General features: G+C 40.7%; 1 protein-coding gene across 1 annotated transcript in view; it reads right to left on the reverse strand.

Annotated features, from left to right (window-relative positions):
- MAN1A1 (mannosidase alpha class 1A member 1) overlaps positions 1 to 26,557 on the reverse strand; it is an 83,598-nt gene that overhangs the window by 33,173 nt on the left and 23,868 nt on the right. The window contains exon 2 of the mRNA XM_070733435.1: positions 19,006 to 19,102. Within this exon, the coding sequence (XP_070589536.1) occupies positions 19,006 to 19,102 (97 nt within the window). The remainder of the gene's footprint in view (positions 1 to 19,005; positions 19,103 to 26,557) is intronic.

The following is a 26,557-nucleotide window of genomic DNA, read 5'->3' on the forward strand; positions in this document are numbered from 1 at the left end:
ATGTGGCCAGCATGGCTATATGCCAAGGTCCAGGGAACGCTGTAACCTTCCAACTGAAATGGTACCTATTTATCTACTCAAATTTGCATACTTTCAAACTGCTAGGTCGGCAGGAGCTGGGGCATTAATGAGAGGTCACCCCATTGCACAATACTTAGGTCTCAAATCTGGATTGTCAGCTGCAAGCTCAGTATCTTTAAACACTGAGCCATCGTACCCTCTCTTCAACCAGAAAGCATGATTAATATTTATGAGAAAGCAGTTGTGTTGTTAGTTGAGCAATGTTATATTAAATAAAGCAGGAAGTAAATATTGAAATCAGCACATACTGAACAAAGAGAACATTGCAATTTATGTAAAAACAAATGTAGGCTATTCTGTGTATCATGTTTTTTTAAATGTTCTTTTAAAATCTTTTACATATTTACACGGAAGTAACTCCTACTGATTAATCCATAGGCATTTTATTCTACTGTTTATTCTGGGTATAAGCCCAGAGTTGCTTCACATCAAATTTGTTTTCTTTTAGTTTGTAACAATCTGGAGTGAAAACGGGGAAAAGTATCATCATGTTCTTATTTATTTTATTCACAAATATGCAATGCTTTTTAAGCAAGATACCATATGCTGGGAAGGTAGATTCTGATTACTTCTACTTTTCAAAAACATCTTGCATCATAGTTCAAACAAATTAAAAGAACAAAATTTTGTAAGAAACATAATTGCAACCTGACAAAACTATTTAAAATGAGCATGGCTCATATAGAAGAAAATTAACTCTTAGAATCTATCTAAACTGCAGAAGGAAATGTTCCTGGATTTTAAATAGTTCAAAGGTTATAAATAAAAACTCTGGTTTATGGCTCCAGCAAACAGTTCGATTTATTTATTTATTTTATTTGTCATGCAAATATAGTATTGTATTGTAGTATGTTTAACATAATATAAGTATAAAGTAGAGGTAGAAAAGATAAAAAGATATTAGGACAGGAACGGTAGGCACAAAGGTGCACTTATGCATGCCCCTTGCAGACCTCTTAGGAAAGGAAGAGGTCTATTGTAGATAATGTAAGGTTGAAGATTTTGGGATTAGGGGAAGAAACAACAGAGTCCAGTAGTGAATTCCAGGTGTTGACCACTTTATTGCTGAAATCGTATCTTTTGCAATCTAGTTTGGAGCGATTTACATTTAGTTTGTATCTATTGCATGCTCTTGTGTTGTTGCTGTTAAAGTTGAAGTAGTCGCTAACAGGGAGTACATTGTGATTTATGATTTTATGAACAACAGTTAAATCAGTTTGAAGGTGGAGTAGCTGTAAATTTTCTAAACATAGTAATTGAAGTTTGGAGGAGTAAGGTAATTTATCTCATGGGGAGGAGTGGAGGACTCTTCTTGTGAAGTATTTCTGGACTCCTTCAATTGTGTTAATGTCTGTTATGCATTCCATACAGGAGAGCTGTATTCAAGAATTGGTCTGACAAATGTTTTGTATGCTCTGATTAGTATATCGGTGTTTCTAGAGAAGAAGCTGGGTAGAATTAAGTTTGTGACTCTTAGTGCTTTTTTTGGCAATGCTGTTGCAATGGGCTCTGGCACTTAGGTAATTGGAAATGAGTACTCCAAGGTCTTTGACTGAGTGAGAGTATTCTGCGAATTCAGTTTGTCCAAGTGTGTATTTAGTATTCGGATTCTTTTTACCAATGTGTAGGACAGAGCATTTGTTGGATGAGATTTGCAGTTGCCAGTTGTTAGACCAGTGATTCTCAACCTGGGGGTTGGAACCCCTTTGGGGTCGAACGACAATTTCACAGGGTCGCCTAAGACAAATTACCTGTGGTGTTAGGAACTAAAGCTTCTCTTCTGGCGCCTTGGAACATATTTTTACAATCCGACCAATCTGGCATTTACAGTGGGGGAGTCCCTCTGACCTACCTGCCAATAATCTTAAAACTAGACTTATGGTTGGGGGTCACCACAACATGAGGAACTATATTAAGGGGTCGCGACATTAGAAAGATTGAGAACCACTGTGTTAGACCATTCAGCTACATGGTCAAAGTCCTGTTGAAGGGTAGAAGTATTATTGGAGGTAATAAATAGCTTCATCAGCAAAGAGAACATAATTGCATGTAATATCGTCACAGAGATCGCTTATGTAGAGTATAAAGAGAGTAGGTCCTAGGACACTGCCTTGGGGAATGCCACTGTTAACTGGAGCAGGATTAGATATGGCATTACTTATTTTGACCACCTGTTGTCTGTTTGACAGGAACACTGATATACAATCGTGCAGTGGTCCTGAGATGCCTTAAGATTTTAGTTTCCTAAGAAGTTTGTCGTGAACTACTGAATCAAAGGCTTTGCAAAAGTCTATGTAGATTGCATCAATTGATTTATCCTGGTCAATGTGGGTAGTCCATACGTTTTTGCAGTGTAAAAGTTGCAGTTTGCAGGATAATTTTTTTCTGAAACTGAATTGTTTGTTGGAAAGTAGGTTATTTGTTTCAAGTTGGAGTGTAATGGATTGGTTAATGATGGATTCTATGACTTTGCAAGTGATGCAGGTCAAGGAGATTAGTCTATAATTTTCAACATTGCTAGGATCACCCTTTTTGAAAATATGGATGACCGTGGCTAGAGACCAGAGTTTAGGTAGGGAGCTAGTTGTAGAAGATATTTTGAAAATTATGCTTAGAGGTTCAGCCAGAATTGAGGAGAGGTTTTTTTAAGAAGTATGCACATAGTCCGTCAAGTCCGATAGATAGAGATGCTTTTAGGTTGTGCAGTGATTTCTTAACGTTTTCTTTGGTAAAGTTGATTTGTGTTAGATCATTGAAGTTAGTTGGGGTCCAACTAGGAAATGCTGGGTATGAGCTGTTACTATTCACAAAGACAGAGCTATTGACTGTTCCTTAATCATTTCTAAAAGGAGTGATAGTCTCCAAAACACTTAAGGTTGTCTGACCTTCAACTGTGTCGTGCTGAGCAGTAATCACACATCCTTTGAATCTGACTTCAGCTTTTCAAAAGGATGCTATGTTAAGTGACAATCTTTCATTATTCTTAATAATATCTGTTAAATGCAAAACTGCCTGTAACCCCTCCTCCCCAAAACAAGCAAGCAAGCAAGCAAGCAAGCAAGCAAGCAAGCAAGCAAGCAAGCAAGCAAGCAAGCAAGCAAGCAAGCAAGCAAGCAAGCAAGCAAGCAAGCAAGCAAGCAAGCAAGCAAGCAAGCAAGCAAGCAAGCAAGCAAGCAAGCAAGCAAGCAAGCAAGCAAGCAAGCAAGCAAGCAAGCAAGCAAGCAAGCAAGCAAGCAAGCAAGCAAGCAAGCAAGCAAGCAAGCAAGCAAGCAAGCAAGCAAGCAAGCAAGCAAGCAAGCAAGCAAGCAAGCAAGCAAGCAAACAAAATCCATAGTATTCTGGAGGTAGAAAATGTGCATGCTCCTGATGCACTGGTTGAAAAGGCAGAAGAAACATAGAAGGCACAACTTAACACAGGGAAGAAAGATTAGTAGGCCAAACCAAGCTAGCAAGCTGACATCATTAGGGAGGATACTAAACATATCGAAAGACCAGAAGTGCTTATCTATGAAAGACATTTCTTATATTATACCACCATATGTGGATAAAGAATTACAAGCTTAATGGTAAAATGACAGGAGAAAGCTTATGCAAAGCAATACTATGTGCAAAAAAACCAGTACAGTACTGTACTTTTTATACTGAATGGTTTTCAGACATTAGAAACTCATAGTCCTGAAAATAGAAATTTAATTATACTAGCTAATTGTTCATTACAATGATTGAACATTACACCAGATAAATTGAGTAACTGGAAAGGAACCAATATAAATGAAATCTATTTTTTTCCCAGACACCTACTGCTAAGAAGCATACCGTATATGTATGCCAACAGCTGGCATGATATATAAGCATATTAATATTTAATGTCTTAATTTTAAGTATTTCTAGCCCTTCTCCTCAGGCTGGATCCAGATCATACTTACTAGGTAATGAATTCCACTTCATTCTGTAAGACTTACTATTAAATAAACATACATAATATTTATATTATTAAGATCTAAATAATATAAGAAATTACTAAAAATGTGAGGGAGGGCCATCCATCCTGTCTTGAGCTCTTGAATGAAAAGGATATTGACTTCTCAATAAATATTTACAAATATTTCAAGAAATTCTAAAAAGCTCTCAATTTAAAGATAAATTTAAGGTATTTAAACTACGGTATATTAAGAGATTTTTCATCCACGTCCTGAAACACATGTGAGAGTAAGCATGCTCAATGAGGCTAGAGTGCAGCCTTTTTAATGACACACAGAAAATAATAGTATGGTAGTAGAACTTATCATTTTGCAGGAAGGCATAGGAAAAGGTTAGTTATATACTTAAACCTAGATACCTACTGTGTAGAGGAACCCAAACTAAAACATTTCCAAGATAATGGGTTATTGCTTTCTTCTATGTAATCTATTTATCAACATCTATCTATATATAAAGGCTGTATGTATGTATGTATGTTCCAGCGTAACTCTGGGACTGGATGATGGTTATTTTTTCTAATGTTTCATTTTTTCATTATTTTTATATTCGGCTTAGGTTGAAGAGACAAAAGGGGGGATTTATTTAAACGGAAATCTAGATGCAGGCATGGGGGAATTGAGACATCTCCCCCGGGCCTATACAATTTAGTTTGTGTGTATGTCTGCTTTAATAATGGGTTTTTAAAAAATGTTTTTAAATTATTAGATTTGTCTTGAATTGTTCTATTGTTGTTGTGAGCCGCCCCGAGTCTACAGAGAGGGGCTACAAATCAAATCAAATCAAATCAAATCAAATCAAATCAAATCAAATCAAATGGGAAGGTTCAAATTAGGTGCAATAAATATAGTTTGTAATACTTACATTCTTTCACTGAACCTTTTTAAAACTAATATGGAGAGAGATGAAGATCTAGAGATGTACTTATAGAGAATGAATGTTTGGTTGTATTTTAACAGTGATACATTGTTAATGTTGATTATGCTTGTTGAGTCTGAAGGTAGAAATAACTTTTTATCTGCACCCTTTCAAATATGTAATTCTTTAAATGTATTTCTGTTGTATTAGATTTATTTATTGTAAGCAATCTTCATTTAAAATTATTTTTTTTAAAAAGACAAATGTATTGTGGAAGGGGAATTGGTCTTACCTGATGCACCTCTTCTAGAAGGGGTAGATATAGCATCCAGAAATGGGTTAATTCTGTCTGCTCTCTGATTGGGCTGAGACTGTCAAAACTGTCCAGGTGCCGCCCTCGTTGCTATGCTTTTCAGTTTGAAATGAAGAAGCAAAGTGACAGACTCCATTATGCCATAATAAGTTAATACATTTCTCTGGTAGAACTGGTATAGCATTGTTTCCAATTGTAGGGATTCAGCTCCAGTGATCTTAGAGGCCGATGTCTTAGAAGAACTTGAACGATTAAAGATAAATAAGGCAATGGGTCCAGATGGCATCCACCCCAGAGTTCTTAAAGATCTGTCATTGCTACCCCCCTGACTGATTTGTTTAACCAATCCCTTTTAACAGGAGATGTTCCTGATGATTGGAGAATGGCCAGTGTTGTGCCTATCCACAAGAAGGGCAGTAGAGAAGAAGCTGGTAACTACAGGCCAGTTAGCTCGACATCAGTTAAAATGATGGAAACTCTACTCAAAAAGAGGATAAATCAGCACCTAAAAACCAATAACTTATTGGACCCAAACCAGCATGGCTTTACTGAAGGCAAATCATGTCAGACTAATCTCATTGATTTCTTTGACTATGTTACAAAGGTGTTGGATGAAGGTGGTGCCGGGGATATTGCCTATCTGGACTTCAGCAAAGCCTTTGATATGGTTCCACATAAAGAGCTGATAGGTAGGTTAGTGAAGATTGGACTTAATCCCTGGATAGTTCAGTGGATTTGCAGCTGGCTGAAGAGTAGACATCAGAGGATTGTTGTTAATGGCGAGTATTCTGAGCAGAGCCTGGTTACAAATGGTGTGCCACAAGGGTCTGTTCTGGGTCCTATTCTTTTTAATATATTTGTGAGTGACATAGGGGAAGGTTTGGTAGGAAAGGTTTGCCTATTTGCCGATGACTCTGAAGTGTGCAATGGGTTGATATTCCTGGAGGCGTCTGTAATATGACAAATGATTTAGCTTTACTAGATAAATGGTCAAAGCAATGGAAACTGCAGTTTAATGTATCCAAATGTAAAATAATGCACTTGGGGAAAAGAAATCCTCAATCTGAGTATTGTATTGGTAGTTCTATGTTAGCAAAACCTTCAGAAGAGAGGGATTTAGGGGTAGTGATTTCTGACAGTCTCAAAATGGGTGAAGAGTGCAGTCAGGCGGTAGGGAAAGTAAGTAGAATGCTTGGCGGCATAGCTAGAGGTATAACAAGCCGGAAGAGGGAGATTGTGATCCCGCTGTAGAGAGCACTGGTGAGACCACATTTGGAATACTGTGTTCAGTTCTGGAGATCTCACCTACAAAAGATATTGACAAAATTGGTCCAAAAACGGGCTACAAAAATGGTGGAAGGTCTTAAGCATAAAACTTATCAGGAAAGACTTAATGAACTCAATCTGTATAGTCTGGAGGACAGAAGGGAAAGGGGGGACATGATCGAAACATTTAAATATGTTAAAGGGTTCAATAAGGTTCAGGAGGGAAGTGTTTTTTAATAGGAAAGTGAACACAAGAACAAGGGGGCACAATCTGAGGTTAGTTGGGAGAAAGATCAGAAACGACTTGAGAAAATATTATTTTACTGAAAGAGTAGTATATGCTTGGAACAAACTTCCAGCAGACATGGTTGGTAAATACACAGTAACTGAATTTAAACATGCCTGGGATAAACATATTCATCCCAAAGATAAAATACAGGAAATAGTATAAGGGCAGACTAGATGGACCATGAGGTCTTTTTCTGCCATCAATCTTCTATGTTTCTATGTAACTGAAGCCAACAGTCTACATTGACTAAACTGGGTGGGGCTGGATGCTATATCCACCACTCCTAGAAGAGGCATATCAGGAAGACCAACACCCTATCTCCCTCATGGTAGATATAGCATTCATGAATGGGACATACCAAAGCTGGCTATCCAAACAAGCCGATGACAATAACTGCTAGACAGTTACTAGTCCCTAATGACTTGCGGCAACATTCTTCTGCCAAAGGAAGTTTCTGTTGTGGCCTGCCAGCAGCCTGTGCAGCTGGTAGTGGATTCCTCCCAAGAAGAGGCCAATGTGATGATGCTCCAGTGGCCTGTGCAGCTGATACCCAAGTCAGAGAGTGAGGAGGCTGGTGAGGACTTAGTGCCAGGTTCATTCAGGGCCTTCGGAACCTCCGGCACCTCACATCAGTGATGAGAAAGAAGAGGAGGAGCCTCTTCTTTATGCACAAGAACACAGAGCAGCCAAAAGGCAGGAATGGTTCCTCAGGAGGAGGTCTCCTCAGGAGTAAATCTTGGGACTAATTAGCCACTCCCCTAGCCTACTTAAGGAATGATTACAACAGCAACAACTCTGCAGGAAACAATGTTTGTTCGTTTAGATGCCTTTGTGGTCTGAAAACATCTGCTCAGCTTACCTGTTTTGGCTTTCTTCCTGCAGACTGTTTCTAGGCATTTTGCCAACTCTTGTGAGCTTCTTGAGATATCCAAGTCTAATTGCTTAGACTTAATTTAAGACTTTATGGAGTTCTGCTAACAATTAATGCTGTTTAATTAACAGCTGGTTTTTCAAGAAAGGACTGCTTTAACTTGTGTTTGTGTGTGTCGATTACTAAGCAAGTTTATTAATAGTTGTTAATAGAGTAAACATAGGTTTGAACAAATTGCATGTGCACTTCATTCTTTCTGGTCTGTAGCTGGGGCAGAACAGCTTCAACTGAAGCAAAGACATCGATTTTATAGTACAGTGGAACCCCGATATACGAGCAGCTCTACTTACGAGCTACTCGAGATACGAGCTGGGAGAGTAGAGAAATTTTTGCTCGACTCACGAGCTTCCATTCGGGATACGAGCCGAGAAGAGCCGGCCTGGCTTGCTTTGCTTCCGAGCTGATGCAGAGCCGAATAAAGCGTCACGCCCCTCTGACGCTTTCGGCGGCTTCCGAAGCGATGCTGGGCTCTTTTGCCGCCAAAAGCGTCAGGGGGGCGTGACGCTTTATTTGGCTCTGCAAAGCAAACCAGCCTGGCTCTTCTCCGTTCGTATCCAGCGCTTGGTGAGTCCTTGGCTTCTGCTGGGGGTGGGGGGATCTGAACGCTTTCTGCTGGGGGTGGGGGGATCTGAACGCTCTCCCTGGCTGGGAGCACTTTCGCTGCGAGAGAGGGCTTTCCCGAAAGGGACGGAGAAAGCCCTCTCTCGCAGCGAAAGTGCTCCCAGCCAGGAGGCTGCGAGAGAGGGCTTTCTCCGCCCTTTCGAGAAAGCGCGCCTGTCTGAAAAGATCCCCGCCGGTCTGGTGGGATTTTGCAGCAACCTCTGAGCAACCTGGGCTCGGAGGTTGCTGCAAAACCCCACCGGACCGGCGGCGATCTTTTCAGACAGGCGTGCCGATTATCCGCTTTTAGCAGTGAGCGGAGAATCGGCGCGCCTGTCTGAAAAGCTCGTAGCTGGCATGGAACATCCCCCCATGCCAGCTACGAGCTTTTCAGGCAGGCGCGCCGATTCTCTGCTCACTCCGGGTGAGCGGCAAATCGGCGCGTCTGTTTAAAAAGCTCGTAGCCGGCATGGAACATCCCCCCATGCCAGCTACGAGCTTTTCAGGCAGGCGCGCCGATTCTCCGCTCACTCCGGGTGAGCGGCGAATCGGCGCGTCTGTTTAAAAAGCTCGTAGCCGGCATGGAACATCCCCCCATGCCAGCTACGAGCTTTTCAGGCAGGCGCGCCGATTCTCCGCTCACTCCGGGTGAGCGGCGAATCGGCGCGTCTGTTTAAAAAGCTCGTAGCCGGCATGGAACATCCCCCCATGCCAGCTACGAGCTTTTCAGGCAGGCGCGCCGATTCTCCGCTCACTCCGGGTGAGCGGCGAATCGGCGCGTCTGTTTAAAAAGATCGTAGCCGGCATGGAACATCCCCCCATGCCAGCTACGAGCTTTTCAGGCAGGCGCGCCGATTCTCCGCTCACTGCTAAAAGCGGAGAATCGGCACGCCTGTCTGAAAAGCTCGTAGCTGGCATGGGGGGATGTTCCATGCCGGCTACGATCTTTTTAAACAGATGCGCCGATTCGCCGCTCACCCGGAGTGAGCGGAGAATCGGCGCGCCTATCTGAAAAGATCAGAGCCAGCATGGAAAGCCCCCCCATGCCGGCTCCGAAGCACCGGGCACCCCTCAGCCGACGTCTTTTCCCCTCAGCCCTCGGGCTTGCATGCATTAATCACTTTTCCATTGTTTCCTATGGGAAACAATGCTTCGACCTACGAGCTCTTCGACATACGAGGTTCCTTCCGGAACCAATTAATTTCGTATGTCGGGGTTCCACTGTACTGTACAAATGGAGGTGACGACCAAGTCGCAGCGTGGCAAACAGATATAAGTTTGATGGGCTGGTGTGCCCACATTGCTTCTCATATGGTCTGGCCTATCCATCTGGTCGTTCACCATTTCAGCCCATTGATGACAGGACATTATGTGTTGGTGATGACCGATAATATTGCAGCCAAGGCCAATGTCAACCACCAAGGAGGCATTCGGTCCAAGGCCCTGATGGTGGACATCCATCTACTGGCCCTTTGGGGGAACACCATCTTCTCCCCCTTTGGGTGGACCACATTTTGGAGGTAGCCAATGTTCAAGCCGATTGACTCAGCTGGTCCTCGGTAGACCATACTGAATGGATATTTCATCTTCAGGAAGCTGACCGACATATACTGCATACCAGTAGTAGACCTTTTTGCTATTCTGAGCAATGGCCAGATCAGCAGTTATGTCACATGATTTCACAGGCAGAAAGACTGCTGCTCAAGGCAGCCCAAGCTGCCGCTTGGCTGCTATTTAAGTCTCAAAGGCACAATTTCAGTCTTAGATGTTACAAGACAAGACACACTTATTTAATAGAAGAAAAGGGAAAACCCTCACAATGGATTTAGCAACCAAGCTTCAACAGTTCTGGGAGTAATGGATGGTGCGACCATCCTTGCTGAGTGACTGAGTGAAAAAACTGAAAGGCATAGCAACAAGGGCGGCACCTGAACAACTTTGACAGACTCAGTCCAATTAGAGAGCAGACGGATTTAACCCATTCCTGGATGTTATATCAACCATGAAGGAGAATTAGAAAAATACAATGATTTCATGTTATTTTATTACATTTAGTAGATATATAGCATGTACTGGCTGCATATGTCAGTATTTAGTAATAGAAAATCAGGAGCTTGGCAATATCATGGATAAAAGAATTACATTTGGAAGCAATTATTTTGAAGAGCTAAAGCCAAATAAAGTGGGCTGAGCTGTTACTTGGAATACTAGCAAAAGGCGGGTTTCTTTATTTCTAGGAATTGAGAAAGCAAGAACACTATTTTCCAAAGTATTTTTCTATAATGTTATATTCTGTATCCACTTTCATCCTTCTCTTAAATCTCAACATACTTCTACCAAGTTATGGGTGAAAATGAGAACTTCACACTAAGATTTTGTTCCAATTCTAAATTCTAAATTAACTTTACACCAATAAAAAAATAATGATTTTATCTTCATTAGAGCACAGCTGGGGAGAGCAATGACATAAATGTTCTTTGGATTCCTCTCCTTCTACTTCCCTTTATTCTTTCTTAATTTAGTTCAGAGGTCTGCTCTCCTTGGAAAACATGCAAGCAACTATATCTAGGGGCAGCTATACTTCAAAGCTTTGTCTGGAGGAGGCCTTTCAGCTCCTCTCTAGGTTATCCCACAGTTAAGTATCTCCCCTCTGTGTTATTACCTATGCTTTGTTGCTGCTAGACTTCATGACTAAATTATATGGCTGTGTTTTCACATTTCTCTTAACTCAATGTCTTGCAGGACAGTGCCTGCTTTCCATGAGAAACCAAGTTATTGAAATGCTGGTGCTTTGAAAAAATGGCTGAGGAGCTGCCTTTTTAATGCACTATACTGACACTTAATCAAATACAATTATTTGTATTGCATTTAATTATTAGTCATGTTGAAAGCTGGAGTGTCCTAATAATAAATAAATAACATATAAAGCATTTCAGGTCTACCATTATGGAAACTTTAGGTTTCCACTCCTTTACTAACTTAATTATCTTTTTAATTTTTTACACACACAAATAATTAAGAATAGGTAACTAACTCTACTCTCATTATCAACTTATTAAGTGTTACAGCATTGTGCAGAAAAGTTTACTGCCCAATTAATATTTTGGCAGTGTTTGCTGGATAAAGATGAAAGAATTAGCTACATCAATTCAGGTCAGTTAATTCGATCAACCAATGAATAATACTATTAGGAAATGATCTGTAACATTCCACTGGAATTTCCCCAGATGTTAACTTGAGATCATTGTTCTGTGTCCCATAAATTGGAGTGATAGAGAAGTTACTTAACAGTAAGAGTAGATAATTGTTTGAAAATAAAGTGATCTCCTTGCAGCTGGATCAAAATTGGGTTACTACCAGTGTGGTAGGCGACTGTGCATCGGTAGAGGCCGCCAGATCGCACAAATTGCGCATGACCACTCTGGTGCCAGTCCTTCAGGCGCCACCATCTTTTTTCTTTAATTTTTAGTATTTTTTGCTTCCTGCACATGCACAGAAGCAAAATCTCGTGAGGAGACGCTTACGTGCATGAGTTTTAGGTGATTTTTTGCTTCTGTGCATGCAAAAAATAGTTGAAATCTTACACGTGCGAGCGTCCCCTCATGAGATTTTGGCCCATTTTTGCTTCCCACACACGTGGGAAGCAAAAATGCTGGGGATGTGGGAATTATGCTGGAAACGTGCTTAAGTCTCTCTATCCTGCGTGCACAGCACAGCACCACGGGAGTGGCAGGTAAAAGGAATCCGCCCCTGAGCTGGATGTGTTCTAGCAAAGGCTAGAGAGACATCTGTCAGACATATCTTAATCTGGATTTCTGAACTGAGCTTGCTCTCAATACTTAAAAAGCTCTTTGCAATGCAATGATTCTGTGATTAATGTTGGCACTTCTCCAATGGGGCTGTGGCAATTCTGCTCTAAAAATGTTTCTTTATAAAATTAAAAGCTGGCAAATTTGAAAACATTTATTTGGCTAACATTTGTTCCTAACTAGTATGAGCAACTCCTTCCATTAAGCCACAAAGTGGCAGAGACACTGAAATGAACAGTAAATAATAGAAATCAACCACTAGCTTGTCCATGTGTACGAATTGGTTTGAATGACTAGTATGTACGAAATTGAATTGTCTTTAGTTTTAATTACGATTTTAAAAATTAGTTTTTTTTCCTTGACTTATTTTTTATTGCTGCTGTTATTTGTAATTTTTTATACTGTTGTAAGTCGCCCTGAGTCCTTCGGTATTGGGTGGCATAGAAGTCAAATTAAATAAAAAACAAATAAAATAAATAAATAGGTACAATGAGTGATCAGGTACTATTTCACAGGGTATGCTTAGGCAAATATATTCCTCCAATTATGCAAGGATAAGCTTTGAGTTAGGAAAAATATGGTATGGCATTTGCTTTTCTGCAGTATTGAACCTTATTTGTTTTGTTGGTTCATTGTGTTGCCAAAAATGAAAAACACGTACAAAGGTCATTTTTTGGAAGGCCCGACAGAAAAGAGTCTGACATTTACTTTTCAACCTTGACATTTCAGACTGTAGTTCTAAAGTAAAAAGTAAGCAGTTCTGAATTGATAATCAAAACAGTCATCCAATAAAATTAATTTACAGTAATTATGATATTTAATAATTTCAGCAAGGGCAAGGGTTAATGGCAATATGGTTGGTAATAGGAGAACTCTATGAAGCCTAAGACAATACATATTTCAAACACTAAGCGTGCAAAGGTTCAGATCCCCATCTTTTGTCATATGGCAGTATGCAATTGTGTAAGAAATGCTCTAAATTCAGGGGCTATTGTTAAAAAATAAAACCAATAATAAGTGAAGCATATGACTCTCACTCAATGATATTCTTTTCCCTTAAATAATACTGTATCATTGGTCCAGTGGTTGGGGCACCAGGCTGGAAACCAGGAGACTGTGAGGCATGAAAACCTTAGCCATGAAAACTTTCACTCTCTCAGCCCATCAGGGTTGTTTTTTGCAGGGAAAATAGAAAGAAGGAGGAATATTAGCTATGTTTGCTAGCTTCAGTTATTTAGTTAGCTCAAGGTTGACTCAGCCTTCCCTCCTTCCGAGGTGGGTAAAATGAAGACCCGGATTGTGGGGGCAATATGCTGGTTCTGTTAAAAAGTGTTATTGCTAACATGTTGTAAGCCGCCCTGAGTCTAAGGAGAAGGGCAGCATAAAAATTGAATAAATTATAAAAAAATATATATTTTTAAAAATCGAAAATATTTGTTATATAACCAAACTATACATTTAACTTGTGATTTATCATTTCAAACTTTAAAACAATTTGGTTTCAACTAATCATAGACAAAACAATCAGCTTCAGTGCTATAGTTTGTGATGCGACTGAAAGACAATGTAAGACAGGAAAGAAGTCTGTCTGATTGAAGACCAAAGCAATTAAAAATGACATACTATATTCCAGTTAATCCTAACAAATTATGAAAGTGAAATGAAATTTGGAATTAGTTGGTTGAAATACAGGCTTCTGCTAACAAGAGTAGCTAGGCAAAGGTATACTTTAGAAGATAATACAGTGGAACCCCGACATAAGAGCTGCTCTACTTAAGAGCAACTCGAGATAAGAGCTGGGAGGGGAGAGATATTTTTGTTCTACTTACAAGCCCAAATTCGAGATACAAGCGCCAAGAAGCTGTCTCCTGAAGCCAAACGCTAACTTCCGCGTTCGGCTTCAGGAGACAGCTGCGAAGCGGCGCGCGTGTTTTAAAAGGTTGCAGCCGGCCTGGGGGGCTCGGGGGGGTGCTTGCAGCTTTCTTTCTTGCTCTTTTTCTTTCTCTCTTTTACCTTCCCTTCCTCTATTTCTTCTTTTCTTTCTCCTTCCCACCTTCTTCCCTCCCTCCCTTCACTCATTCCTCTCTTACTCTCCCCTTTCATAAGTTTCCTTGCTTCCTTCCTCTGTTCCTGTCCCTTCCCCCTTTCTTTCTTTCTTTCTTTCTTTCTTTCTTTCTTTCTTTCTTTCTTTCTTTCTTTCTTTCTTTCTTTCTTTCTGCTTGCTTGCTTGCTTGCTTGCTTGCTATTTTTCTTTCTCTCTTTTACCTTCCCTTCCTCTATTTCTTCTTTTCTTTCTCCTTCCCACCTTCTTCCCTCCCTCCCTCCCTTCACTCATTCCTCTCTTACTCTCCCCTTTCATAAGTTTCCTTGCTTCCTTCCTCTGTTCCTGTCCCTTCCCTCTTTCCTTCCTTCCTTCCCACCCTCCGTCCATTCATTCACCCATTCCTCTCTTGATCGCTTAAAGCCGGTCCCTGGTGCAAAAAGGGTTGGGGACCTCTGTCCTACAGGATTGGGTGGCAGAGAAGTTGAACATATGTAAATTTAAAAGTTTAAGAAAGTTTACAAGTTAAGTGAAAGAAACTTCATTATTCATTTATATGTACATGTACATTTCTTCATTAAAAACATGTCTTTCTGCATAATTTAGACTAACTTTGTGAGTTTTTTGAGGGCTGGAACCAATTAAAATTATTTACATTAATTCCTATGGGGAAAAGTCGTTCGAGATAAGAGCTGCTCGACTTAAGAGCCCAGGTCCGGAACGAATTAAACTCGTATCTCGAGGTACCACTGTACAGCTAACCACAGTTTGTTCCAGTTTCCTTCTGCACTCAAAAACTAATAAAGTGAGATAAAAGTGGGGAAATTTACAGTATGGCAAACAAAGCGTCAATACCATATTAGAAAATCAGAGCTCCTAATTTTGACAGCAGACAATTTAGATTTATCATTGTTATTACTATTTTATTATTATACTTTTCCTAATCTATGAGTCAAGTGTACATGTTTTCTTGATATTTATATTCTTCACAAATTTCCTGCAACATTTTAGTTTGGAAGAGCAAACTTTAATTTTCTTTTGAGGAAAAGAATCTATTTCCAAAAATGGGCAACACAGAATATTATGGTTTTTTTAAAAAACTGGATGAAAAAACAAATAAAGAGACATAAAAGTTAGGATGCCATTAAGAAATAAAGATAAATGACTAGTTTTTAAAAATCTTCAATATAAGTGTCCTATTATGCTGCTCTTCATAATATTTTCTTATTTTAAAAATTTCCCTCAAATTAAAAAGTATTGTTACCCAAAACCATCACTTACTAGGAAATTACAAACATAAAGCATATATTTATGAATTCTAATTTTATAAGTATTACATATACATATTAGAAATACTATACAAAATTATTATAAATTAATATAAGGTATAAAAATATTTTGTAATCAGATACAAAACAGCCTGTTTCTCATATAATATTGACTCATAATGTCATATATGGGACAGAATAGTTATGCATTTGTATTAGGAATGAACTACACCATGGTAAAAAAAACCTTTTGTTAACAGCCTTTGTACATGACCCAATGAAACCAATTGTTAGAATTATACCTCACACAGAAACCTTCTCAGATGTGCAAAACTCTTTGCAGAGGTTGTACTGTCCCAGAGAGACTCAGTAAGCTATCTGGAAGTCCTTCTGGATTCATGACTCCTGCTCAAAAAGCAGGTGTGCCTCGGAAGGCTTTTGTATGGCTCCACTTTGTGTGCCATTTGCAAACTGGAGACGGCCCCTCACTTGGTGAGTACCAAGAAGTGGGCCTTTTCTGCTGTGGTGCTTGCCTTATGGAACATGCTGCTCCCCCAAAAGTTCCCTCCTGAACATAGGAAAAAACCACTTTAGATTTTGATCATCTGTCCCCCTAACAAAGATTGGCACAAAATACAGAGCGTAGGCAGGAAAAAGGGAAAGACCTCAGCTGATTTCCTGAATTGCTTAAGAATTATGATCCAGCAGCACTCTTGGTCTCTCTGACTTAAAGCAATTGGCCCACATTTTAATACAGTAATCCCTCGCTACTTCATGGATCATCTTTCATGGGTTTGCTATTTCACGGGTTTTCAAAGGGGGGCTTAAATCCATTAAATCCATTAAAATTTTTAAATCCATTAAAATTCATAAAATTCTTCTACAGTACTACTGTACTCTATTAAAGAAACTGGTAGGATATCACATGTAGTTCCAGCTGAGAAACATTACAGAATGACGGTTTAATGCAAAGGGTGGGTCTTAAAAGTCCAAATACTCATTAAATACATAAAAAAATATCTTTGCTCTACTTCACAGAAATTCGTTTTTCACGGCTGGTCTTAGAAGGCATCCCCCGCGAAAAACGAGGGATCACTGTAACATTTTTTGTACAGCTTGCACTTAAAATCTATCTTACTGGGCTGGAAGGAGAAAACATTAATGAGATTATTACAGCAACCACCCAAACTCAAAAGTTTCTAGATAAGGAAAGGAAAAGCTGAAGACATTGCTTATAATTCTTTAATTGAGTCAGCTGTAGGCTACCCAGTTTCCAAACTCATAGACAAGGAAAAGGAAGGACACCTCTAAATATAGCAACAGGCAACAAAATCTGGAACAAGTTTTCAAGATATATCCTTTCAGGGTCAAACCCCCCTCAGGATCATATTACTCCCATGGAAATCCTACGCTTTGGAGACACATTGTCCTAAAATAGCACAAGGATGTGTGCAGGTGAAAGTAATAGCAGCTCACCTTCTTTTAGCTCTTTCTGTCTCTGAACCATTTTCTGGTTGCACCACAGGAGGAAAAACTATCCCTTGCCTTCTAGATACTCCTACTCTTTATTCTACTCTAAGGATATCAGAAATACTAATATTTTTCTGTAGCAAATGGCCTCAGAATTGGATCTGGCTATGCAAATTAACAGACATTATATATTACATACCAAATGGAACTTATTTAGATATACATTCACAGCATGATGAAGTAATGATCATTCTATTTCCAATGCCTCTTTGGGAAGTAAGCCAGCCTTACATTTTAGATGACTACAAGTTGAAGCAAGTTGTTATATTTTGTGGACAAGTTGTTAAATTCTATTCATTATAATAACAAAATGGGATGCATACTTCTGTCTTAAAATTCCAATTGACTAAAAAAACCCCATTAACTAGGAAAATGCAATATCCCTTAAACCCAGAAGCTAAAGAAGGAATTAAACCAGTAACTGATGGATTCTTGAAGCAGGGTATGATTGTAATCACTAGAAGCAACACTTCACTCTTCCTCATGGTGATAAAGTAATAAATGGCACTTTGTGTGGCATCAAAGACTGACAAATAGACTTTTGATTGCCACCTTTCCTGTGGTTCCAGCCCTCCACACTATTCTGGTCAGCATTTTTCTATATGATCCTAACTTTTCAGTCATGAGCAGGGGTGGGTTCTGGTTTTCTTTGCTGCCAGTTTGCTCAGTGATGCACCATGAGGGTGCTTCACGCATGCACAGTGATAAAACAAAGCTTCTGTGCATGCGCATAAGCAAAAACCAAGATGGTAAAGTCTATGGCGCTGCCAAAAGAACTGTTTTGGAGGTGTGGCAGCCCTGGGTCACTGCTGGTTCTAGCAACCTAGGCCACCAAATTATTACCAGTTCTATAGAACCAATTTGAACCAGGAAGCATACACCTATGGTCATGAGACTTTGTAAACTTTTCTTTTTTATTCATATTCATCCTAATAATTACGGTAGCTTTGTTTTGTATATACAGTATCTGTATAATCGGTTTGATCTTGTCTTGCAGCTTCTACTCTAATTCAGTATGTTGATGATCTCCTTATGGCTTTCTTTCTTCTGGAAACTTACACAGACTGACACAGACAGCTTGTTACAGCTGAGAAAGGACACAAGGTCTCTAACACCAAGCTGCAGCTCTGAAAAAGTTCTGTGCCTTATCTAGATTATGCTCTTTCCCAAGGTAAGCTTCCTTTCTAGCTTTGATTCCATGTTAAATTTCTCTTGCATACTTCTGTGGCAGAGCTATACACTTTTGAGAGAATGGTCTATTGCTGCCAGCGGAGTTAACTAGTTCCTCTGAACACTTCTGCTATTCCCTTTCATTGCCTAAATTTCCAAAATCCTCTTTTCTGGCTTTAACATTTCTGTTGGTTTTTATTTTTGCTATATAAATTCCCGACTGCTCTGAGCCTTTTGTCTTCTTTGGCCATGAACTCTATACCTTTGCACAATCTATCAGCACCAAAGCACAGGGAATAAAACAGACCACTGGCCTGCTACAGCAAAATCTCATTGCTCTTGCTTTTCCTCCATGATTGGGCATAGTTGCTGCTGCTCTTTAGTCTGTGGGTATTTGCCTTGGGCCATCGGCTTTTTAAAAATCACATGCTATTTCTTCTCTCTTGCTTAAATGCCAGACTCAAGTCAGGTGAGGGTTGGGTTTTATTTTTATATTTTTGCTGTTGATGCTCTTTCTTCTTCTTTGGGTGGTTTTTACCATAAGACTTAATTTTAAATCAAGGGTCATTTCAGTTTTCCCAGATAAAGCTAATATCTTAGCTAATATTCCTCCTTCCTTCTAATATTTAAAGGGAAAGTTGTAGCAAGTTAGAGATTCTTCTGCCAATTTTGCAATGTGAAGCAACATTGCCTCTCACTGTTTGCAAGTGCTGCTAATTTTCCTAACAGTAGACATGATATAATCAGAGAATTAAACTTTGATAAAGAAACACAGACATTTTCAATAAAATGTCACTGCTTCTAATGTAATCTTTAACTTCAAAATAGTAAATCAGCTGATGTCATTAAATAGAAAGCACATATTACTTACCAAATAAATTGCTTGAGTGTCCTTGTTTTGATATGGGTTTCAATTCATTTAATCCCCAGGCATAATGTTTGTAATTATCCCAGGCATGTTTCATCATCTGGTGGGAAATGTAAGCAGGATTATAATTTGGATTTGGCAACAAAAATAGCAGGAAATATACTGTAACCAAAGACTGCACCTCATTCAATGGTAAATTGAATGCCTATTATATTATAGATATATTTTAATGTTAAACATTATTAGCAGCAGCATCATATTGATGTTCGCTGTTTAAATTACTCAGTAATACAGCTTTAATTCCATTCTAATCCCAATTCTTACTTAGAAATATGTAACAGAAACTCATATATTCCCAGTACAGCAAACATTTACGGTATGTTTAAATCTGTTGCCTAAAACGAATGTAATCCTATATAACATTCTTATATTTAATTTATCTATAGCATATAATGACATAAAACAAGTCCAAACTCCAGCAGACATTGCAGAATTTACTGAAATAATTTAATAATATAAAAGAAAAATTAATGGACATCCCCAGCAAATGCAAAGCTGTTTAAGTCACAACACAAGCAGAGACTTGGATGGCATCCTTTTATGAACAGAAATATTTATTTTACATAATGAATCAGTGGTTCCCAATCTATTATATAAGTCCCTACATCATTGCCATTGAGTATTATTATGTAAATTAGGACTCAGCAAAATAGCATCTGTTGGCACAAAGATATGTACCTTCAGCAGACTGATATTAAATGAACATATTTTTAATAATAATAATAATATAAATACTGTATCTACAATCTACTGAGATGCTTAAATCCCAAGATTTTGGAAAGAATGCTTAATAAATTTTACAATCTTCTATCTGTATTACTCTAGCATTTTGCTAACTTTTTTCTGGACGATAGGACAGGAAAAGCATCTTCCTTATTATTCCAAAATGTTTCCCCGCATTATATATATAAATAATATATATATAAACTATTCATATTGACTTTAGTATAACGTAGAGATTATTGTTTTTTAAAAAAAAATTGTTGCAATCAAATTAATGTCTGCTCTATAGCAAACAGTTTTCCTTCACAAGACAGATGTGATTTCCAATGCATGGGCCAGATACAGACACCGGAATGCTTGCAAATTTCCATAAACCCTTCTATTGCATCCCCTAAATATTTATTTTTGATATACAGGTTAGAATTTATAATACTGCCTTTGGAATGTGTTAAATAATACATATGAATGTGCACATTTAAATATAGTCACCACTATATGCTGCTCCGGGTCCTCGGAGAGGGGCGGCATACAAGTCTAATTAATAATAAAAATAATAATAACAACAACAACAACAACAACAATATTCTTTCGTCCCACAAATGAGAGAATAGAAGTACAGTACATGCTTCCTATGTGCAAAAGAGCATTCCTTTCCATAAAGGCAGAGGTGGGCTGCTGCCTGGCCAGACCAATTTGGGCAACCTGGTAGTTCCGACCACTGGCTGGGCCTGCCCACTTGCTCCAGTACTAACCTGTCCTTTTTATCTCACTCTTTTGCTTTGTTCTCCGCCCATGCAGCACAACTGATTGCTGCACCTCATCTGCTCTACTCACCGTGGCTGCCTTAGATTTGCAATTAGTTTGAAGCTGTGTGAAAGCGAGGAAGGTGCGTGCTCACTGGCAAGCTGGTTGCTAATGTATGTGCAGCCCATATATTCCCATAAAGGAATGTATTTCAGAGTCTCATCATGATCCATCACAGTTTGGTATAGTAGCGATCCCTTCTTCAGGCTCCATGAGCTTAACTCAAAGCACTGGTGATGAGTGTAATTCTGGCCCTGGGCTCAAGTTGTTGCTACTCAATGCCAGGTCGGTGGTAAATAAAGCTCTCCTCATCCGGGATCTGATCCTGGATGAGGAGGCCGACCTGGCTTGTGTGACCGAAACCTGGCTGGGCCCGGAGGGAGGAGTTCCTCTCTCTGAAATTTGCCCAGCTGGGTTTCGGGTATGGCACCAACCTCGACCCCAGGGAAGGGGGGGAGGAGTGGCTATTATAGCCAGGGAGAGTCTTGGCCTGCGTAGGCTCATTGCTCCAGAGGTTGCGGGTTGCGAGTCCCTCCTGGTGAAGTTGGACTTAGGGGTTCAGGTGGGCTTGTTACTCACGTACCTGCCTCCCAGCTGCGTGTCAACAGCCCTGCCTGTGCTGCTCGAGGAGGTGGCCGGGTTGGCGGTGGAGTTCCCCGGACTTATCGTCCTGGGGGACTTCAATCTGCCGTCGCTCGGCGGTTCCTCTGGACTGGCACAGGAGTTCATGGCCACCATGACAGCCATGGACCTGACTCAAGTAGTTCAGGGTCCGACTCACGAGGGTGGGCACGCACCCGATATGATATTCCTCTCTGAGCAACTGAGTAATGATCTGAGATTAAGGGGCTTAGAAGTGCTGCCTTTGTCGTGGTCAGATCATTTCCTACTGCGGCTTAACTTCCTGGCTCCAATCCTTCCCCGCAGGGAGGCGGAACCAATTAGGAGGTTCCGCCCCAGACGCCTGATGGATCCAGAAGGCTTCCAGATGGCGCTTGGGGTTATTCCAGATACACTTGTCCACAGTTCGGCAGAGTCTCTTGCTGAGGCCTGGAACAAGGCTGCAGGGGAGGCTCTTGACCGGATTGCGCCGTTGCGACCTCTCCGCGGCACTAGACCCCGTAGAGCTCCATGGTTCAACGAGGAGCTCCGGGTGTTGAAGCGCCAGAAGAGACGTCTGGAGAAGCGATGGAGGAAGAGTAAGTCCGAATCCGATCGAACACTTGTAAGAGCTCATATTAAGACTTACAAAGTGGCGCTCAAGGCGGCAAGATGCGCGTATCATGCCGCCTTGATTGCATCAGCGGAATCCCGCCCGGCCGCTCTGTTTAGGGTAACCCGCTCCCTTCTTAATCAGAGGGGAGTTGGGAAGCCCTTGCAGAGTAGTGCCGAGGATTTTAACACGTTTTTCGCTGATAAAATCGCCCGGATCCGAGCAGACCTCGACTCCAATTGTGAAACAGAGTCGACTGACAATGAGTCAGTCGAGGTGACTGGGGCTAAACGTCTTTGTCCATCTGTCTGGGAGGAGTTTGACTTGGTGACACCTGATGAAGTGGACAAGGCCATTGGAGCTGTGAGTTCCGCCACCTGTTTACTGGATCTGTGTCCCTCTTGGCTGGTTTCGGCCAGTCGAGGGGTGACACGGAGCTGGGTCCAGGAGATTGTCAACGCCTCCTTGGGGAGGGGGTCCTTTCCGCCACTTTATAAGGAGGCGGTTGTGCGCCCCCTCCTCAAGAAGCCTTCCCTGGACCCAGCCGTGCTTAATAACTACCGTCCAGTCTCCAACCTTCCCTTCATGGGGAAGGTTGTCGAGAAGGTGGTGGCACTTCAACTCCAGCGGTCCTTGGATGAAGCCGATTATCTAGGTCCTCAGCAGTCTGGATTCAGGCCCGGCTACAGCACGGAAACTGCTTTGGTCGCGTTGATGGATGATCTCTGGCGGGCCCGGGACAGGGGCTTGTCCTCTGTCCTGGTGCTCCTTGACCTCTCAGCGGCTTTCGATACCATCGACCATGGTATCCTTCTGCGCCGGCTGGAGGGGTTGGGAGTGGGAGGCACTGTTCTTCAGTGGTTCTCCTCCTACCTCTCCGGTCGGTTGCAGTCGGTGTTAGTGGGGGGTCAGAGGTCGACCCCGAGGTTTCTCCCTTGTGGGGTGCCTCAGGGGTCGGTCCTCTCCCCCCTGCTATTTAATATCTACATGAAACCGCTGGGTGAGATCATCCAAGGGCATGGGGTGAGGTATCATCAATATGCCGATGATACCCAGTTGTACATCTCCACCCCATGTCCAGTCAACGAAGCAGTGGAAGTGATGTGCCGGTGCCTGGAGGCTGTTGGGGCCTGGATGGGTGTCAACAAACTCAAACTCAACCCAGACAAGACGGAGTGGCTGTGGGTCTTGCCTCCCAAGGACAATTCTATCTGTCCGTCCATTACCCTGGGGGGGGGAATTATTGACCCCCTCAGAGAGGGTCCGCAACTTGGGCGTCCTCCTCGATCCACAGCTCACATTAGAAAAACACCTTTCAGCTGTGGCGAGGGGGGCGTTTGCCCAGGTTCGCCTGGTGCGCCAGTTGCGGCCCTATTTGGACCGGGAGTCATTGCTCACAGTCACTCATGCCCTCATCACCTCGAGGCTCGACTACTGTAACGCTCTCTACATGGGGCTACCTTTGAAAAGTGTTCGGAAACTTCAGATCGTGCAGAATGCAGCTGCGAGAGCAATTATGGGCTTCTCCAAGTATGCCCATATCACTCCAACACTCCGCAGTCTGCATTGGCTGCCGATCAGTTTCCGGTCACAATTCAAAGTGTTGGTTATGACCTATAAAGCCCTTCATGGCACCGGACCAGAATATCTCTGGGACCGCCTCCTGCCGCACGAATCCCAGCGACCGGTTAGGTCCCACAGAGTTGGCCTTCTCCGGGTCTCGTCGACTAAACAATGTCGTCTGGCGGGACCCAGGGGAAGAGCCTTCTCTGTGGGGGCCCCGACCCTCTGGAACCAGCTCCCCCCTGAGATTAGGATTGCCCCCACCCTCCCTGCCTTTCGTAAACTCCTTAAGACCCACCTTTGCCGTCAGGCATGGGGGAACTAAAACACCTCCCCCTTGCCCATGTTGTTTTGTTGATTGATTGACTGTGTGCCTGTTTTTTATATATACTGTTTTTTATGAGATTATTAATTTCAATTGGAATCTGGATGGGTGGGCATTGGATTTGGTATTGTGTACTGTACTGTTTTTTATTATTGTTGTGAGCCGCCCCGAGTTTGCGGAGAGGGGCGGCATATAAATCCAATAAACCTAAACCTAAACCTAAACCTAAACCTTTGAAAGATCTCTCTTCTTGAAGAGCACTCTCTGCCATCAGTTCCCATTATCCCAAAATTAATTTTGTTTGCTTGTTTTCCTTAGCAGTGACAGGTGCACTGATAGGATATGAAGCAAGAGCATCCTAGCACTTGGAAAAACTGGGATGGTTTCTCTAAAATGCTAAAACCTAAGCTCTGTCACTAGAATTGTGTCCTCCTTTCAAGTACTGCATTATCTTTCCATTTCTAAACTACATATTGTTTTCCTGCATGCACCACACAGCACAGATGCATACACGTGTTGTATTTTAAAGGTGTGCTTGTTCAAGCATTATATATCAGTTGGGACTAAACTATATAATTTGGGCTAAGATGTCTCAAATGATATACTGTATAAACCTAAAGCTAAAACAGCTCAATAGTACAGAGATTGTCTCACTCAAGTTAATTTTTAAATAACCAAGACAAATTTTCTCATTCTGATGTTCTTTTATTATTGTGGGAATTCTGTAAATTAAAGTTATATACTAGAGGGCAACAAGCCAAGGAAGACTGAATTAAGAAAATAATCTGACAAAAGAATCAGCTAAGTGATCAGGTACTGTTCTCCAAAACACATCGACATTCTAATCTAAACTTATTAAATTGATTTCCAAGTTAGCAGAAAGCAACTTTAATGGAGTACTAAAATAGATTTTTTTAAAGAATTTCTCAAAAAGATGCTAGATAAGGTTATTTCCATAAATCAATTCTAATCTTCCATGTTTATATATTCTTTAAAGTCTATTAGCATTCTATATTTGAGAGAAGGTTTGGCAATATTCAACTCATATATATCATTTCCTGCTTCTACTTGAGTTTGATGGAAAATGGTATTCATATTATATTTAAAACTGGCAATGTATGCACTCCGTTAAGTCATTCTGCAGTAAAAGTTTGGATTCGGATAAAATATTCCAATATGAAATCTGCTAGTCAGAAATATTGTACTGTGGCTGGATTTCAAGAATACTCAGCATAGTCTCATTTAAAAAATGTTTTTGAATGAAACATTTAAGTGAAGTGTTGGCTGAAGAACTAATTATCTAGAGTGACAGAATGAGAAATATTCAGCTAGATTGTTAAACTCAACTGTCCTGCTGAGTACAGAAATTCAAATTAAACAGATCTGAACATCTGATTCTCTAGATCAGATGTCTGCCTAGCCTCTACATGAATATACTCATGTACTAATGAAAGGCAGACAATCATCTTGGTGTATAATGGATCCTCCTGTCAAATGGCTCTTATGATTGGGAGGGGTTTTTTAATGATAGAAATTGAAATCATATAACAGGGATCCTTTTTTCCTCTGTCTTGTATTCTGAGATAATACAGAACAGTATACCTACTGTATATGCATACAAATATATGTCAGTATAACTATATGCATATAAATATATTTCAGCCTATGGCCTTTCAGTTTTCTTTTTTTCAATAGTAGATAGACTCAGTTTCTTTCAACCTGGTTTAAGTTTCATTGAATCCTTAAAGTGCAGAGCACTTAACTAGACAACAAAACTAAGGTCAGGTCTGAGAAGTGCAGAATATATTGGAATTCTTACAACTTGGGATATGCTTCTGTTCATGCAACTTAGAATTACATGTCTTTTTAATAGTTACTTTATTGTTTATCTCATGCTTGTATATTTACAAGTTTCTTGAGTGAAGAACTACAGTATATCTGTCCATAATTTATCTCATTATGTCCTTCAAAGTAGCAGGTCAGGCCAAATTTTGCAATAGCACTTAGACTGATATACTACTTCATAGTGCTTTCGAATAAAATATAATAGAATATAATAGAAGAATACTGTATAATAGAATATAATAGAAGAACAGAATATAATATAATATAATAAAAAAACAGAACAGAATAGAATAGAATTCTTTATTGGCCAAGTGTGACACACAAGGAATTTGTCTTTGGTGCATATGCTCTCAGTGTACATAAAAGAAAATATACGTTTGTCAAGATTCATGAGGTACAACACTTAATGATTGTCATAGTCATAGTCACTAACCTCTCATAGTGGTTTACAGAGACAGCATATTGCCCCCAACAATCTGAGTCCTCATTTTACCAACCTCAGAAGGATGGACGGCTCAGTGAACCTTAAGCCTGGTGAGATTTGATCTGCTAAACTGGTGATCATCAGAAGTACTACACTCTAACCACTGTGCCATCATGGCTCAAGGACTACTGGAACTAGTGTTGCAGGGTATTGTTTTCATTTTCCTTTTACAGTGAAGCACAGAACTTTGATCAGATCTTTTTAATCAAAGCTCAGATATTTCTACGGTGAAAACTCCATCCTAAGCATATCCTAGATCAGACACGGGGAGCCATATCTGCTGGCATGCAAGCCGTTATCCTATCTCAGCTCCAACGTGCATGTGTGTGCCGGCAAGCTAGTTTTTGGCCCTCACAGAGGCTCTGGGAGGGCATTTTTGGCTCCCAGAGAGCCTCCAGGGAATGGGGGAAGGCGTTTTTACTCTTCCTTGGCTCCAGGGAAGCCTTTGGAGCCTGGGCAGGGCAAAACACAAGCCTACTGGGTCCACCAGAAGTTGAGAAACAGTCTGTTTCTGGCCTCCAGAGGGTCTCCAAGGGGT

The sequence above is a fragment of the Erythrolamprus reginae genome, chromosome 1 (assembly GCF_031021105.1).
Source record: "Erythrolamprus reginae isolate rEryReg1 chromosome 1, rEryReg1.hap1, whole genome shotgun sequence".
Taxonomy (NCBI): domain Eukaryota; kingdom Metazoa; phylum Chordata; class Lepidosauria; order Squamata; family Dipsadidae; genus Erythrolamprus; species Erythrolamprus reginae.